General features: G+C 41.7%; 1 protein-coding gene across 12 annotated transcripts in view; it reads left to right on the plus strand.

The window, feature by feature from the left end:
• The window catches only part of MCTP2 (multiple C2 and transmembrane domain containing 2), a 268,029-nt gene that overhangs the window by 164,365 nt on the left and 86,258 nt on the right, over nucleotides 1–17,406 (plus strand). For 10 of the 12 annotated variants that reach the window (XR_006218419.1, XR_006218422.1, XR_006218420.1 and 7 more), the window contains one exon: nucleotides 359–478. Coding sequence is in view for 4 of the 12 variants with exons in the window: in XM_042988136.1 (XP_042844070.1) it covers nucleotides 359–478 (120 nt within the window). In the remaining 8 variants the exon portion in view is untranslated. Of the gene's footprint in view, nucleotides 1–358; nucleotides 479–5,548; nucleotides 7,067–17,406 lie in introns of those variants that run through there. The other 2 variants (XR_006218425.1, XM_042988138.1) reach the window with 2 other exon arrangements.

A 17,406-nucleotide genomic window follows, 5' to 3' on the forward strand; every position in this document is an offset into this window, starting at 1 on the left:
CATGCTCTCTCTCTACCTATCCCTCTCTCTCCCTGCCTCCCCCTACCATACACAAATTCATGCACACATGAAATGCCAGGCTGCTGTAGCTTTTACCAGCTCAGTTTTGTCCCGAACACTATTAAAACAGGCTCTTCTCCATCAAAAGAGCTGTAAAATGCATTGTATTTTTTCCCCCTCTGGATGATCGTGTTTAAAAAAATTTTTTTTTTAGAAGAGGTGTTAGGACTTTTGCTTTCTATTATTTTTTTAATTGGCAGCTATACACAATATAATTTAAATGCCCAAGCTGCCTGATCTAAAGAGAATATTTGGAGTATTTAAATCTAGTTCCCTGTTTTCCATTTTTTTTTATTAGATCTTATCAAGAGATGTAGACCGTGTGAAAAGAATCACCATGGCAATGTGGAATACAATACAGTTCCTTAAAAGCTGCTTCCAGTGGGAATCCACGTTAAGAAGTGCAGTAGCGTTTGTGGTAAGCTTCCTTTTTTATGTTCAGATGATTTGCCTCTGAGTCCCAAATCCAAATGCAGATGGGTTTTATTTTACGGACATGAAGCAGAATAACACGCGTTCAACATAGCTGAAGTTCACACCTGTAAGGAAACCGTAAATGGTATCCGTTCATCTTTCCGAAATACACCATAGCATGGGTGATTATACTGGCGATGTCTTTGTAAGGCTGTACTTACATCAGATTTGCCATTGGAAATCCTTTAAATTACCCAAATCTTACTCCTGTGCTATCGGTAAATTTAAGAGCTCCAACGTTTAGATATTTTTAAATGGTTCTTATTCACTTAAGAATGAGTCTCTGTACATGGTGGTGATTATTATATTAGCATTAACTGTGTATCAGTCCCTCCATGGTATACATTTCTCTCCCCCTGTCCCAGTGAATGCCAGTGTTTTTTTTGAAAAAGGACAGGTGAAAAATCACATGACTACATTGCTCTAATTTATGTGTTGAGTAAGTATTCACCAATTTGATCCCAAAATTTATTCATATCAAACCACTTGAGTCATAATTGATGACCTCCCATTACACGGTGACCCAGCACCACAAAAGAGAGTGACTGATGTGTGTGAGATGCACTCTTCTCTCTGATGATGCTGGCCCGTCCTTATGAGGTGTAATAAAATCACAGAATCTCAGCAGAGCAGCAAGAGATCTTAAAATCACCCAAGTTAACCACTGAGAGTCCAGGAATCTGACGAAGCCGTGAAAGTTGGTGCAGTGCCCCTCGCATTACATCTCTGGACATTCTCCGCCATTCGCAAAAGGACTTGTTCTTGATGAGATTGATCTTGTCAGGCGTGGGAGGAGAAACCAAATCTTTCCACTGCTAATCTGGTGCCTTTTATATCATGCCATTAATCTGTGTAAGGTGCAAACATCACAATAGGGCCTAATAGGGATGTGTGAGTGATTCTGAGTCATGATCATTGGTAAATCATGATCCATCTTGTCTCTGGTTTTTGTTGTTGTTGTTGTTTGTTTGTTTGTTTGTTTGTTTTAATTGTCATTGGTCTCTCCTACCCCACAGGCATATCCTCATTAAAAAAAAACCACAAAAGGGGCGCCTGGGTGGCTCAGTCGGTTAAGCGTCCGACTTCGGCTCAGGTCACGATCTCACAGTCTGTGAGTTCGAGCCCCGCGTCAGGCTCTGGGCTGATGGCTCAGAGCCTGGAGCCTGCTTCCGATTCTGTGTCTCCCTCTCTCTCTGTCCCTCCCCCATTCATGCTCTGTCTCTCTCTGTCTCAAAAATAAATAAAAACGTTAAAAAAATTAAAAAAAAAAACACAAAAAACAACAACAAAAAAAACCTAAGATGTCTGTGGCTTCAAGGTCACTCCCACTGTTATTCCATAAGCAAGTGTACCAGCTCCACAAGAGGCTTTTTCTTTGCCATGGAGAACATTCTGTTAGGTCTAATTAATTTTAGATTTTCATTGCTTCAAGATGTAGCAGGCCTCTCATGGCTGCGACCTTGACCTTTAATATACTTTTTCTTTGGTCTGAAGTTGCTGAAAATAATCGGCCGTAGTAAAAACATGAGTAAGAATGTTATTAATCCGTATCTGTCTTTGTCTTGGCATTTATTCATCTTCTTCCCTTTCTTACGTTCTCCTCGGCTGGGGGCTTCATGCGTTGGCTTCCTCTTCCTCTTCAGCCTCCCCCCCCCCCCTTCACCCCCCACCTGAATTCCCTTCAAAAACTTTCCACGGAATGTTCTCTTGTGATTCTGGGCAAAAGAGGAAAGTCAACACAATTGGTGGCTTCTTCCAGTCAGCACCCCAGCCAGCCCCTGTGAGGAGGAGAGGATTTCCTCCTTCTTGAGCTTGATTTCTGGCAGTGTGATTTTTAGAAAAACAGAGCTCCATTGCACTGGCTCATGGAGGGGTGTGACAGAAATGATTAATGGGCTGCCGGCCTGATCTGAGGAAAGATTAGAACAAATGAATAGAAATAGGTTGTCCGCTGGGGGGGGGGGGACTTCTAAACGGGAAGGGAGCTTTGGCAGTGGGGCCCCCTGTGCCCCGTCCGGTGTGAGGGTCGTCCCTGCGGCCACCGCACCAGGGAGCACACAGCCAGGCTGGCAGCCGCAGGCGGCCACATCATCTTTTCAAGGCCCCGTGGCCCACAAAACGGAAGGTAAAGGGGGCTCTCTTCTTGCTGGCTCGCCACAATGTGACTTCGCAAGAACACCTGGGTTTGGAAGACGCTGGGAGTCTCCACTGTCGGTGTGTGGCAGGGGACATTTGCCACTGGGCATCCGCGAAACCGTGCAGTCATTTAGGAACGATGCGCATGCGCCTTTTCGCTGAAGAAACGATGCGCATGCGCCTTTTCTCTGAAGGGCCAGGAACGGAGGGTGCTGCCTTAAAAGCAGGCAGTCTTCAGTTTTAATTTGAAATTCCGTGTTGGAATGTTCATCCCAGGCTTGCTTGGGCCAGCCGTGGCGGATGTCAGCGATACGACAGATCCGGAGAGGTGGTATCTTCCCTCCCTAAGCCGATGAAGTGTAATCTTATTAGAGAATGTCTCGGCCGGCCCTACCGTCATGGTCATTCCAAGACTATATTTCTGCTCCTAAGGCAAGAGCCTGCAAAGACAATATTTTTAGGATAGAATTAAAAAAAAAATACATATATATATATATATATATATATATATATATATATATGTTAGTCTCCCTTACTATATTTTAAGATTATGGGCATCCAAGCCTTCATTTGGGGGGAAAATATTTCTTTTTTGTGGCTCTTGCCTACCTACTTAGGTTAGCCACCTGTAGAGTACGGATGGGCGATTTCAAGCTTAGGGGCCACCCTTGGCTGGGGTCCTGGGTCCTTGCCTCCGTGGACTGCGTTAAGGGTTGTCTTTCTGCAAAGTGTTGGATCCTCAGGTGACCTGGGCCAGAGAGAGAGGAAGGGAAGCCCGTAATGCCAAAGCCGCACTTCTTCTCTTATATCCATCGCTGCCTCCAGATGGAGAGCACCGGACTTGTCCCTGGTGGTGCACATTGCTTCCCTCCTGTGATCTACGGAGGACAGACCTGAACCGAGGTCACAGGCCAAGGTTTTACTAAACAATAGGATGGCGTTTGAAGGCCTTTCTGTATCCGAAACGAGGATGAGTGGTACCTGAGGGTTCGCTGCACAGGTGTGAAAGGAACCATTTTTGCTGAGCCAGTTCCTAGTGGGGCTTTTCCTTCCCCTAGAGGCCCAGGAAGTGACTCTAGCGTTGTAAGCTAAGGGCAGAACTCAAGGCATTTTTTTTTCTAACTTCTGTTCTGTCAGATGACGTAAAATAGCCTGTTGACAACACGTCAGAGTCTCTGTTTTCAGATGATACAGAGCATGGACATTGTAGGATCGTGTTCAGTGTATTCTGGCTATTAATATTAAGACTCTGTGAAAGCAGGGGTACCTGGGGGGCTCAGTCGGTTAAGCGTCCCACTTCAGCTCAGGTCATGATCTCAGGGTTTGTGGGTTCGAGCCCCGCATCCGGCGCTGTGCTGACAGCTCAGAGCCTGGAGCCTGCTTCAGATTCTGTGTCTGCCTCTCCCTCTCTGCCCCTCCCCGGCTCGCACTCTGTCTGTCTCTCAAAAATGAACATTAAAAAAATTTTTTAAGACTTTGTGAAAGCAACGCATGCATTTTCTAAAGGTTCCTATGGGTGTGTATATGGATAGATCATATCTTGTTGAAAGCAGGGTTAAAGACAAGCAGCCTATCAAGCTACAAGTCCGCATGGTATCTGGTCACAAGTGGGTGGACAAACATTGAAGGATTTATCTTATTAGACTGTCCAGGCGTAAACCTCTCCACCATGGGATTAATCCCCTGTCCACTTACATGGGTGGCCGTCTTCTCAACACTCCGAGAGGAAAGTTGTCTTTAATTCGCTGACGCCTGCCAAGCAAATGCGACTATATAATGTTTAATTCATTGTTATCGTCAGAAATTAAATTGGGGTTTTTTCAGAGCAGACCATTCCACACCATGCGTCTGCAGGCTCAGTTTTCTTTATTTGCTAGAATGACTGTGGAAAATCTTGCTCATTATGTCTTTTGAGTCTTTCTCTTTCTTCCAGGTTTTCTAGATGTGTTACTGCATTGCGTTTCCTGAGCTTTACTCGTTATCAATTAAATATCCGTTTATTTGCTTTTCTGCTCAGAACATCATATTCTCAGCTTTTTCTAATTGCAAAACAAATTCATATGAGATGTCAGCTATTGACAGGGGTCAAAGGTAACTAAAAATCATGCCTCGAAGAAGCACATCTGTGTGTTTCCCTATGACTGGATTTGTAATTACATGTGGTATTTCATAGACCTGCGTGTGGTCATTCTCAGACATAGACTTTGACCTCTCGGGGTCTTTAATAGCTCATGTTTCAGAGCTTACTGTGTGTTAGGCACAGTCCGAAGCATCTTACAAGTGTTACCACTTAGAGGTCTCACCAATACCTGCTGATGTCGATATCGGTTATTACCTTCTTTATGCGGATGACAAAAATGAGCCCAAAGAGGTAAAATAGAGTATCAGAACCCACAGGCTTTTAAGAAGCATGGGCTGGGATATTAACCCAAATCACCAGGCTATAGAGTCCATGTGTTTAACCATTGGGCTATACTACCTCTCACTGATGTTCAAGATGCAGTGATTATGGTCCTTGTATTTAGATAGATGATAATGACTGTAGGGACATCTATATTGGTCATTTCAGGTATGTATTTAGATGTTATGAGTGGGTGTTAAGCCTTTTCTAAGATGCCTTGTGTGGGAGGGAAGAAAACCATCATCATTTGAGTGGGAATAATTCTCAGTCATGATCATCGTATTCACAAGAGATAGAGCCAGAATTAAAGAGGCACAAGGTGCAAATGTCTGTACTATCTCCGGAGAACAGCCCAGACCCTGGGAATCATGTGTGTTAAGACATCCTTGGAATAGCTTGATAGTCTGGAAAATCTCAGTGCCTGGTTCCAGACTGAGCCCCATGTGGGAGACTGAGTTATTTTTACCCACTTTGTAGGGGAAGCTCTTGGATGATGGAGAAGGATTTTCAAGAGAGCATGAAGGCTGAAAACCACTCCATGAAAGGGTCATGGATGGAATCTACACTTTTGCCAGATTCTTTTTGAGAATTGCAGGTTGTTCAAAATAAGGGATGGGTAGAGCCAAGCACATTCATCTACGTATCTACATTAATGCATTCCTTCCAGATGTCTTAAAACAGCAGCTATCAGAGAAATAGACCCATATTTCTAGTGTGTGGGGGCGGAGAATGGGTGCTCTATTGTCTATCCCTGTATTTCAGTACAAATATGTGATTTAAAGATAGTTAACGATGAATTGAATTTGCTCTCAAAAGATAATTCTGCGTTGTGATGTTTATATTGTGAAACCAACCATCCGTGTGGGGTTTTTGTTTGTTTGTTTTGTTTTTCTATTGGGAACTTGAATGTAACAAACCCCAATATTGTCTATAAAGAGACCTAAAGTTGCATTGGGGCCTAAGTGAATTATTTTATTTTCATATGACCAAAAAAAAAAGAAAAAAAGAAAAAACATTTACTTGACAGATGGCATCATCAGAAGATTATTTTAAATAACCGAGGCCTCCTAATGCTGTAAAAAAGGATTGCATTTTTTTTTCATTTTTCCACTAGTGTTTCAGGCACACACCTATTGCATCAAGCAAGGGAGGCAAGTCTGTGGGGCATTGATGGATTCCTTATTTTATTAAATTTTTACTTGGACGTTTGATGTTAAAAAGCAATCTAAATCTACCATATATCAATGGGTCTCTTCATAAAGCTATGATTTTAACATCTGTGACTTTTTCCCTCAATTTTTTGAGTGTCAGAAAAATGAAGAATTTCTTCTTCAGGGTCGACAGGGCCTGCAAAATGATACATAATTTAAAGCATCAATCAACCTGCCCGGCCCCTCCCTGTAAGGTTAAAAAATACCATTCCCCACTTTCTTAGTGATGTCCCGTATTTAACATACACAAATCCTTCACTTTTAGAGATCCTGGGATGTTGAGAAATATGAAATGATTTCACATTGAACTCAAAAACAACAGCAGCAGTAACAGAATGGACCCTTTCAACCCACACGAGCACATGTGCTTAAACATATGCACACACACATGCACACACACACACACACACACACACACACACACAGACTAAGAAGCAAAGGTATTCGGGGAATACAAAGTTTCCCCAGGGAAGATTTTGTGAGAACGGTTTAGCTAGCATTTCATAGGAGATCCTGAGGATTGCTTCTGTCCATGATCCATTCCGTGGCCTGAAGAACGTTCAGATTGAATTTACTTGGCTACGCACAACCACTATCATGTGGAATTTTGTTTCAAATAGGGCTATTAAAATAGTGCTGGTCCATATCTTTTTGATGCTTCTGATATTTATGTGTTCACTGTGTCTAAAAGATTTACTTCTTCTTTAAGTTCTATCATCAATTTATTTACAACTAGATGCACCTGCATTTGATCAAACATTTGGTGGTGGTTTCATATCCACCAGAAGTCAGTTGTATGTGCAAAACAGACATTCCTGCGTGTTTGGTAGGTGTTCTTGCACTTACAGCCCAAGGTTAACAGTATTTCTCTAAAGCCGAAAAAAAATCCAGTTATAATAACCATTTTGTCTGGAGGAGAAGATATTTTTTGACATTTTAAATGTATACATCCATACATATGCTCAAGATGTACATAAATATATTGTATAAAATGCTGAAGATATTTGACAGTTTATTGTTTTATTAACATTTATAAGATGATTTCCCAAATCTCCGTTTTCACAGAGGACTACATAGTATACCTTCAAAAATATTTTAAGGGTTTTTTTTTTTTCCAGCACTTTTTCGTAAGAACAATCCATCAGTTGCCCATTGTGATTATAATTTTTACAACATAATTGTACCTTCTATTGACAACTTCTCAGGCATTAACTAATTATGCCATTTAATAAAATTATAGTAATTGCATTAAAAGATTATCTGTTGAAAATTTAAAAGGACACTCTTCACTATTCTCGCGTATTTTCATGTTTATATTTTCAACTCTACAATTGAATTGCACTTTCAGACAGAATCATAGCTATGCGGACTGAAATCAGGTGGCATTTTGGAGCGTCCCGATTTTGACTAGTAAGCGTTAGATCTAATTTTTTTTTTTCAGATCTTCTTCTTCTTCTTCTTCTTCTTCTTCTTCTTCTTCTTCTTTTAATTCCTGGAAGAGCATACATGGCCAGTCTTCACATGGCCCCATTCGATAGCAAGTGAATGGTTAACTCTCACTTTTGTATTATAGGTCCAGGCTCTGTATGGGAATGCTTCTGTCATTACCTACTGCTTCCCCTACACTTTCCATCGGGATGCGCTCAGACACACACATTTTCTGCCTTCTGTGATTTTTCAGGCTGGGGGCCATGATCTTTGGCAGATTCCAGTGAATTCAGGCTAGTTCTAGGTCTCTCTACTGTCCAGAGATACCCATACTGTTCATTTAAACTTGGTCCCGAGCGTAGGGTCTTAAATCTTTGCGAAAGAAAAGCCTCTAGAGACGATGTCACTCCTTGACCCAGCCAATGCCTTCTTCAGGCTTGCCCCCTTTCATTCCCTTCCTCGCTTTCCACAATCATTGCATGCATGTCCCGCGTCCCATGTACGGTTAGATATTGGGATACAAACATGAAACTGTCATGCTAAGTCCTTACTGGTCTCTTATCCAGCACCCCACTCTCTTTCCCCATCTCCCTCCATTCATCCCTCTCTCTTCCTCTTTCTCATCCATCTGCCCCTCCTTCCAGCTGCTCCCCAGCACCTCTCCCCATTTCTCTTGCCACCCGCCTGCTTCTCTCCCCTACCCTCTTACATCTGAAACCACAGAGGTGCCACACAATGATTAAAGCACTCCGTAAGAAAAATCAAATTTGTCCTTTGGAGATCAACTTAGATAATATTCGTGAGGATAATTTAAAAATATTAAATGGGCTACACATGTGGGTAGGGATTATTATCTGATATAACGATCGGTAGGCACGGTGTTGTTCTAACTCAGAGGCCTCTCTAAAGCAGGCACACGCACACGCGTAGGCACATAGTTGCTGCTTCCTTGCAAAGGATGTTATGTGAGGACTTGTGGAGGACCTGTTCCAGGACAGGGCAGAAGTGCAAATCATAGTATTATATGCCATACAATTAGCGTTCAAGAGTCACCTCTTTTTAGCGCTGATTCACGTGCTTGGAACCACCAAATGCAAAACATGTGGTTCTATCTTTAAAGCTATAGAGTACTAAAAAAAAAAAAAAAGCTATGAGCTGTGAGAATATTCTTCATGTTTGACCTAACCTAATTAATTCTTCACATCAAAGGTGAAGAAATTGTATTTCTATGCCCTAATAGTTCAGGTTAATGTCAAACACTAAAGGCACATTCAGTGTAATGTGGCTGTGTGATAGAAGGATCGTATTAGGACCCCGGGAGCTCCAGAACGAAAAAGGCCCTGTGTACCCGTTAGGTACACAGTAGGCTTCTAATGAGTGCTTCTTGGAAGGGTGCTAGAATCAGTGAAGACCATCTTTTACCAGATAATGCTTTCTTTTATTATTTATTTATTTTTAGTTAACGTTTATTTATTTTTGAGACAGAGACAGAGCATGAACGGGGGAGGGGCAGAGAGAGAGGGAGACATAGAATCGGAAGCAGGCTCCAGGCTCTGAGCCATCAGCCCAGAGCCCGACGCGGGGCTCGAACTCGCGGACCGCGAGATCGTGACCTGAGCTGACGTCGGACGCTTAACCGAATGAGCCACCCAGGCGCCCCGATAATGCTTTCTTTTTATTCTAACTTCTCTAACTGTAACAGCCTAGGTCCCCATCAGAGGGTACAGTCCATAGACCGCCTTCATCATAACCTCGTTTAAGGTGACTTTTCCTACCTTTTTCTCAAGGCTGCCTATCCAGAGTGGGTGCTAATCTACAGCAAAAGGGCCACAAGACAGCCAGCGGTAGGGGAATGAAAGGAACTAACAAGTCTCTAACCCGGGTCAATAGCCCCTGAATGTCCGGGGGATTTTATTTGTGATTCTTATAGAGATGAGTACTTCTCCATCTCTCCCTCTGTTTCTATATGTGACGCCTGGATGATGCAAGCGTCTTGCACGACGCCAAAATGGAAAAGAATATCTAGAAATAGAAGCAGAGGAAGAAAGAGCACCAGAGTGTGTGAAAACAGTCCTAAGTGATTCCCTGCGTTGGTCTGGACCTGTTGAAGAGTGTTGCTCAGTCCTTGTATTTCTGGCTAATTTGATACAGTCTTTTTTTTTTTTTTTTTTTTTCTTTTGTGGTCCGAGCTTCGTCGTTTGTTTCTAAGCTGTCATTTTTATTAGTCTCTCTGGCTGATCTTTGGGGCTCCCCATCAGGTGGCGTGTGTTCTCCGTTGTCTGGCTGGGCTTGGCAAGCCGATGGCCCTTTTATTGCCGTGTGCAATGCGGGCATGCCTGCCTTAGCCTGTAGCCTGTAATTAGACCCACCACGGGTGACAGTTACAGGAGAGCCTGGTAATCATTCTAGCTGCCTGATCTGATGTTTATGGAGAGAAACCTTCTTTGTGGTCTGGTTAGGGTTTACTCTGCTATATTGTACTTTTGCCCTTTGATTTATGATTTAGGAAGGCGTGTTTGGCTACCTCTTTTCCTCCCTTGGTGTTGTGTCGTTGGCTTTTTAGATCACAGCTCATTTTTTGGCGATTTTCAGCGGCCTATATTCCAGCCCTCACGTTCACCAAAAAAGATGCGAAGACAATTAAAATCCAGTTCAATCTTTTATCATCTAAGCCATATTTCTGCACGGTGTTCATTGACTTCTAATGTCACTGGGATTTTTTTAGAGTTCGACGCCGTATCTTTTTCGTTGGCCCTTTACTTTTTTATTTCTGAGCAGGCTTTTAAAAATTTTTGCTTTAAGTCATTGAAGAGGCTTGATTCAAAATCAAAGAAGTGCTTCAACTTGTCAAAAAAAACAGGGAGTGGGGAGAAGAAAGAAATACACTTCTTAGCTCACTTGGTGTTGAAAACAAGACCCTCGTGGCTTCCGTTCGAACTCTGGAGAAGCATGGAGCTATAGAATGTTAAATCGGAGGACCTTTCACATTCATCCGCATGAGAAGGAACTGAAGCCTTCAGGAAAGGGATTTTTCCCAAGGCCTCCTGGCTTGTGAGAACACAGGATGCTTAGCCCCTTGTACCGCCTGTGTGATACGTGATGTGTGCTGTCATAAACTTTGCAGTTATGGTTTTAGCTCATGAGTATGAACTACATCTACACGGTAGCCGAGAATTATGTTATTGAAAATGAAAGCAGCCTTTTCCCCATGTCTTACATTTGAGAAATATTCTATAAGTCCACAGACCTGCTTCTCAGAAGGGTAATATGCCCTGGAGGAACAAAAATCTGTATCATTACTCTGTGTGCATCTGGGTAACCCATTGCTTTCAGGTGACGGGGCTTTCTAATCCAGACTTTAGGGTGACAGTGACAAAGATAACATGATGATCGTGATGGTGGTGATAATCTGTGCTTTCGTGTGTTTTAAGTTTTGACCTCTGCTCTTAAAACCTGTTCTTTATTGGGCTACAGTAAAATGCGTAGTCTCACCTTTGTCTTTTGTTTAAAAGCAACAGAACACTAAGTATGAATTTGCTAATATATTTTTTTTCCTCTGGAAGAAGTCAGGCATGTGCAATTAAAAACTTTTTTGGAAGCTATTTGCTAGCAAAAACTGCCTTCCTTGGGAACCATTGAAGTCCTCACAATTTTTGTAAGGAAATTTCCATGGGCTAACTTTCCATCAGAAGTTGCAAAATTAGAAAATGTGATGTGTGTTTTGCTGTTAAAAAAAAAAAAATGGCTGCCTGTGGCCACAGTCACCTACACCTCTTTCATAAATTTAATTTTGCATTTCATTGGTGATTTTTATGTATTAAGTAATGTGTATTTTTTCAGAAGATAGATAATCGATATCCCCAAAATTTGGTTCACCCCAATACGCACATACAGACACAAAAGAGAGGACAAGGAGGAAGAAGAAGAGAAGAAAGGAAAAGAAAAAAAAAAAAAAGAATGGCAAATAGCCTATTGCTTGAGTTTACTTAAAGATAATCCTGCAGGTGGCGATAGAAACTCATAAATGATAAAAGTCCAAGGTAAATTTCTATGGATTGCTTCTTGGGGATTTTAATTTCAGCAATTTATTTTTAATTTAATACAATCATCTACAAGCAGAAATCATTATGTGAGTTTAAGGAAAAAACTTGGAGTGTTGTATAATCTCTGAGTTTATAATCACTTACTCAGATATTCTATGGCGTTCATCTTTAGGCACAAGGGATGAGATCTGGATTATTGTCAAATTGGTATAGATTTCATAGGACAACCATTTAAAGCCCATTTTTTCCACTCTTAACTTTAGTTTTCTTAACCAAAATTTTATGCCTACGCCATTGGTCAGGTTTATAAAATCCTTTGCTATTGAGTACAAAGTTGCTTAGGTATAGTGCTTGCTTGCTGTGTGTGTGTGTGCATGCATGCGTATGTGTGTGTTTACGTGTGTGTACACAGACCTTCACATCAGAGTATTAAATCCAGTTTTTTCAGGAGGGCATTTTCTTCCTTAGCTAATTGTTCATGGTTAGTTTTAATCTGAGTAGGATCACGAATTGCTTGAAAGCTATTTTACCCGTGGATTAAAAACATAACATAAGTACTTTCTTTAAAACATTAGAAGAGGCATAGTGGATATGGTAACATTCTTTCCATTTATTTTCATGATTTCATTTTGGACCTTAGGCATTGTCAAAGTAAAGTGAAAGCATTCAGTCGATCTTTCTTCACTGCTTGTTAAGGTTTGAAAGTTCTTAAATTGCTTTTTGTGAGTATATATTTTCATTTGCCATTTTTTCCCTTAGATTTGGGTTTGAAGATGCTAACTCTGAAACGATTTGCTTAAACATAAAGCTAATAAGCAGCTCTCCTTTTTTCTTGCAGTCTCATTCAAAAATCCTTCGCAGTACACGTTTCTTGATTCTAAGAAAATGTAATTATTTTGGTTCAAATGCTTTAGACTTTAGATCTTGAGTGTCTTGAACGGACAGCTGTGATGGTCTTGAGCAAATTATGTGAATTTTGGCCTTTGTCTCTCTTCTGAACATTTCACTAGGTCTTGTGATAAAGTTCAGAACAATAAGGTCTTGTATACCATAAGCTCGGATACAGAATTTCCTATAATGGAAGAGGGAGGAAAAGAAAAAAAGGAGCAGAAAAGAAACCTTCTAGCCTTCTTACATTCTGTTTCAATTGCTATCCCAATTACTCATGAGGGAGAAAAGTGGAAAGTAAGTCAGACTCTCAGAAAACCTATTTTGCTGTCTTCCTATAAAGAATATTCAGTTCTCTGCTCTGTTAGCAGCTGACCAAAATCTAATCCATTAAAAAATATATCGCAGTAAGCAGTTCTTGAAAATGTTTATAATAAATGGTAAAAGCCAAGCTTCCACTGTGAGATTAGCTTGGAACAGGATGTGTTCATCAGGAAATAGGTTATTGCCTGACCAGTGTGCCCTGTCTCGTAACCCGCAGGACAGATGAAGATTTAAAAGCTTGCAGTGCGAGGAGTTTGTTTGATTTCCCCTCTTTGCTTTCTTTTGCATATTCCAGCGCGGCTGATCACACAGGGCATTTTCCTCCATGAATCCATTATGAAGTTCATCTTGTTGACAAAAAAACATCAGATGTTTTAGAGGTTGCCCCCCCCCCGCCCCCCCGCAGCCCATACTCATCGAATGACCTATGCATATTAACGCCACTCTTGTCTCCCCTTATCCGCGGTTTTGTTTTCCATGGTTTTAGTGGCTGGGTGTGAACCTCGGTCTAGGAGCAGATGATCTTCTCTGATGTTATGTCAGAAGGTCACTGTAGCCTAATACTCCGTCACCGCGCCCATGTCATTCACCACCCTTCATCTCTCTGCATAGGCATTTTATTCTCTCACATCATCACAGGAAGAAGGGCATGTATAGTAAGATATTTTAAGGGAGAGAGAGAGAGAGAGCACATACACATAACTTTCGTTATAGGATGTTGTAATTGTTCTGTTTTGTTATCATCCGTCTCTGTTGTGAATCTCTTAGCGTGCCTAAATTTACACATTAAGTTTTATCCCAGATATGTAGTATAGGAAGAACAGTATATAAAAGGGCTTGGTACTATTTGTGGTTTCAGACAATCCACTGGGGGGGGTCTTGGGAGGCACCCCCCGCAGGTAAAAAGGGCCTATTGTAATTCACTTTTACAGAACAGACTCTGTAGCTTTAAAAAATAATAAGAGAATCGTGAAAGACTCTTTTCCAGAAGTCTAGACTTACTCTCTCCCTCCCTCCCCCCCCCCCACTCCGCCCATCTTAAAGATACAGGAAATAGAGCAGAGGATTAAGGTGATTTTCCTGCTTTTGCTTGATTGCAGTCCAGTCTCAGACCTAGTGGGCAGTGGTGCTCATGAATAATGCCTTCTCTGTGGATGATACCTATAGTAACACACACGGAGTGACTAAAAGATCAAATATGCTGGCTAAAAAGCCTTAGGGAAGCATTATGTGTCTGAGGTCTGATCTATTGTCTAGGAGGTCGGAGAGTGTTAATGCACTCTGCAAAGATTACACTCCCACTCTAATTGCTATGGCACTTCCTTAAAGGATTTAAACAGTCAGGAAAGGTGACGCTCCTTGTCAGTTTTTGTCTTCTGCCTGCAGTTGAAGTCTATCTGTCTTTCCACTGAGACCACTAGATCAAGTAACCTAGCCATCGGGAAAGGCGCAAACTCTGAATGAAGAGGGAAAGCAACGAGAGGGGTTATTTACAGCTCCATTATGACTTGCTCTTTAAATGCTTTGCATTCCATTTCTGGTGTTTACGTTGTGCAAATGACAGCATATCTGTGTGCCTGGGGGGTGGGGCTGAAAAGAGTCTAAGGCTTCACCTTGATTTTTGATCAGATTTGTTTTCATAATCTTTTCTCCATGCCGTGAGGCCCAGTGTGGCATCTTGGATTTGGGTTATTTCGGTTCAAGACCCAGAGGACAGTGGACTTAAGCGTTTCCTCTGTGCCGTCCCTCCCCAACACACACACACACACACACACACACACACACACACCCATGCTGAAATGTTTATCCTGAATTAGGCATTTACAAGACTGACCCACCCGGAGGACCTGATAACTTTGTCCAGACCATCACTGTAAATTTCAAATGTTGTGCAAACACGTTCTTAAAAAGCTCCCTTCTGCCTTAGAGAATGCTTCTGAAATCCTGCGTGTCCAGGAGCTGACAGAGTAATGTTATCAGACCCTGTATCTCTTACGTTGCTTGGATTATAACTCAGTATTTTCTAAATGCCGCTGCAAAGCTTCAAGGAAGGTTTTCCAGTTCTTCTGTGACAGGAGTTTAGGAAGTGTTGGGGATCTGTATGTTTGAGCCAGAATATTGAATCCTTAAATTCATAGTGTGCATTGCTGCAGGAGTAGGGAGGACATGCTTGCCTTTCGCCCTGAGCGTTTTCTACCCGCTCTGCACGGTTGCATTGTTGCGAGGTAAGAATTCCTCTTAGATCAGTTCAAATAGCTAATATATGTGGCTTAGAGCCTGCAGTATAATATTTATGCAGCTTCCAAAAGAGACTTGGGAGGATTCCCTGTAATTCAAGATGGTAGTCTGAATGATGGGTGTAGGATTTTTTTTTTTTTAAGAAATCCTTGTTTGTCCTGTGGGATTTTCACACTTTTCGCCTGACGGCACTGTATTTTACTCATACTGTATAAAGCTGTCAGTGTGTTCGTTATATGTGTCTCCTGAACACTCTGAGCAGATGACAAGAACAATGGCTGGAGGGGAAGAAACACATTTGAATCAACATCTTCAGAGCAGAATTGCTGTAGCGTCTCCTGTTCCCGCTCCTACGCGGACTGTCCCTCACACTTTGCCTTGTTGCACGTTCCCTCGCGCTGTTGGTAGATTACACCGAATGTTTCATCTGTATATAAAAATTAAAAATTCAAACAAAAATCTGGCCCACATAAGAACAGGCCCTTTGGGCATATGGTTCATTATGCAATATTCGTTTAATTACTAAAACACTTGGGATGGCTTTCCTGCCCTTACTTTCAACTTGCAAAGTTGGATCTCTTCTGTTGCACAGAAAATGTAGCACAGAATTCGGAAGGAGCAGAAAAAGGAAAAGCAAAAAAAAAAAAAAAAAAAAAGAGCCTTTGAAGAAATTACTGGAATTCACCAAAAGGAAGTAGGATTCTCAGGATGAAGCCAGTGGAAATAAGGATTTTTCTCTCTCCCCCCCCCCCCCACACCCACCTCTCTCTTTGGTCTCTTTCTCCCTCCCATTAGGCCAGTTTTACTGTGGTTAGTTTATATAAATGCAAACAGGGCGGGAACACAAGACTCAGGATTCAGGTTTCAAGTACATTCCCTCTGTGGGACTCAAGTGTCTCCACGAAGCTGGCTAAGTTTTATTGGTTCGAAGGGGAGTACTCTGAAAGTGTGCCTTTAATTGATTTTTCAGGGCAAACAGGTGGTGATGGTTTAGACATGTCCTAGCCTCAGTGCCACTCCTAATTTGAGGCTGCACGTATAATAGCTTTATTAAAATATACAATCTCCTGGCTTTGCTTTTACCTGAACATCTGCCTCTTGGTCTTTAAAGGGCCTTTTAAAATATTTTCATTCTGTGCTTAAATGGATCACATCCTAGAAAGGCTGGAGGAAGTCTTTATTTTCTACTCATGGCATCAGACATTATTTTTGGTTTGAAATGAAAGGCGTTACAATGCAGGCAGCATCTTTGAATAGGATCGTTGTTGTTTTAGAAATTTTTGTGGTTGTCATTGTTGTGGGCACATTTGTTTACGTGATGTGACAGTGATTTGAACATAAGAGGCCAAAAACTGAATTTGTCAATCCTGGGTTTTGATTTGAACTTTTATTTTTGGTGAGCAAAAGATTGAGTGAGCAGCTGTGTGTGAGTGTATATGAGTGTGTGTGTGTGTGTGTGTGTGTGTGTGTGTGTGTGTACGTACTTAAATACCCCATCTTGGGTTTCTTCCTGGTTTATAGTGATGTCTCAGTGTTGTAGGAAAGCTCTTCAGATTCCGCCTGATCGAAATAAACGTGGGATTCCTAAAAGCATGTTTAAGGAAAGGAGGATCCAAACCTTGGCCTCATGTTTGTTTTTAGAGGCAAGTATGTGTGGCCTGCATATAAGCAGTTCTCTTTTTGATGAAACAAATAGATAGTTTATCCAAGTAATGGGAGACCATCTAAGGCATGCTCGATAGGATTCCTAAAGGAATTGCTCTTTGCTGTAAATAGCATCTCTCTGTCATCACTATTGGAGGGTTCCTGAAGGAAAGCACCTTAGTCTGGTTTAAGCACATTGAATATGTACAGAGCTATTGCAGACTTCATGTGAACGGGTTGCAAGCCTACTTCTTTTAGTGCCAGAAATAAAGCTACAAGCAGAGTAACTTAATACAGTGAACTGTTTTACTTGATCACTGCACTAATGCTAATTAGATACACTTGCTTCATTACCCAGAGCGATTTCTTCTGTATTCATTCTGATCTAATCTTTCTGTGAACATGAAGGAGTCAGTCGCAAGTGTGAAGTTTAAGCTTTCAGTCGCCACTGTGGCCTGATGTTCATGTGACCAAAGTCAGAGAACACTTTTCGAGAATGCTTTGTCCACGTGGAGTACAGTTCGAGCCCCAGTGGATTTCTACCACGGAGGGTGCCCAC

The sequence above is a fragment of the Panthera tigris genome, chromosome B3 (assembly GCF_018350195.1).
Source record: "Panthera tigris isolate Pti1 chromosome B3, P.tigris_Pti1_mat1.1, whole genome shotgun sequence".
Lineage (NCBI taxonomy): Eukaryota > Metazoa > Chordata > Mammalia > Carnivora > Felidae > Panthera > Panthera tigris.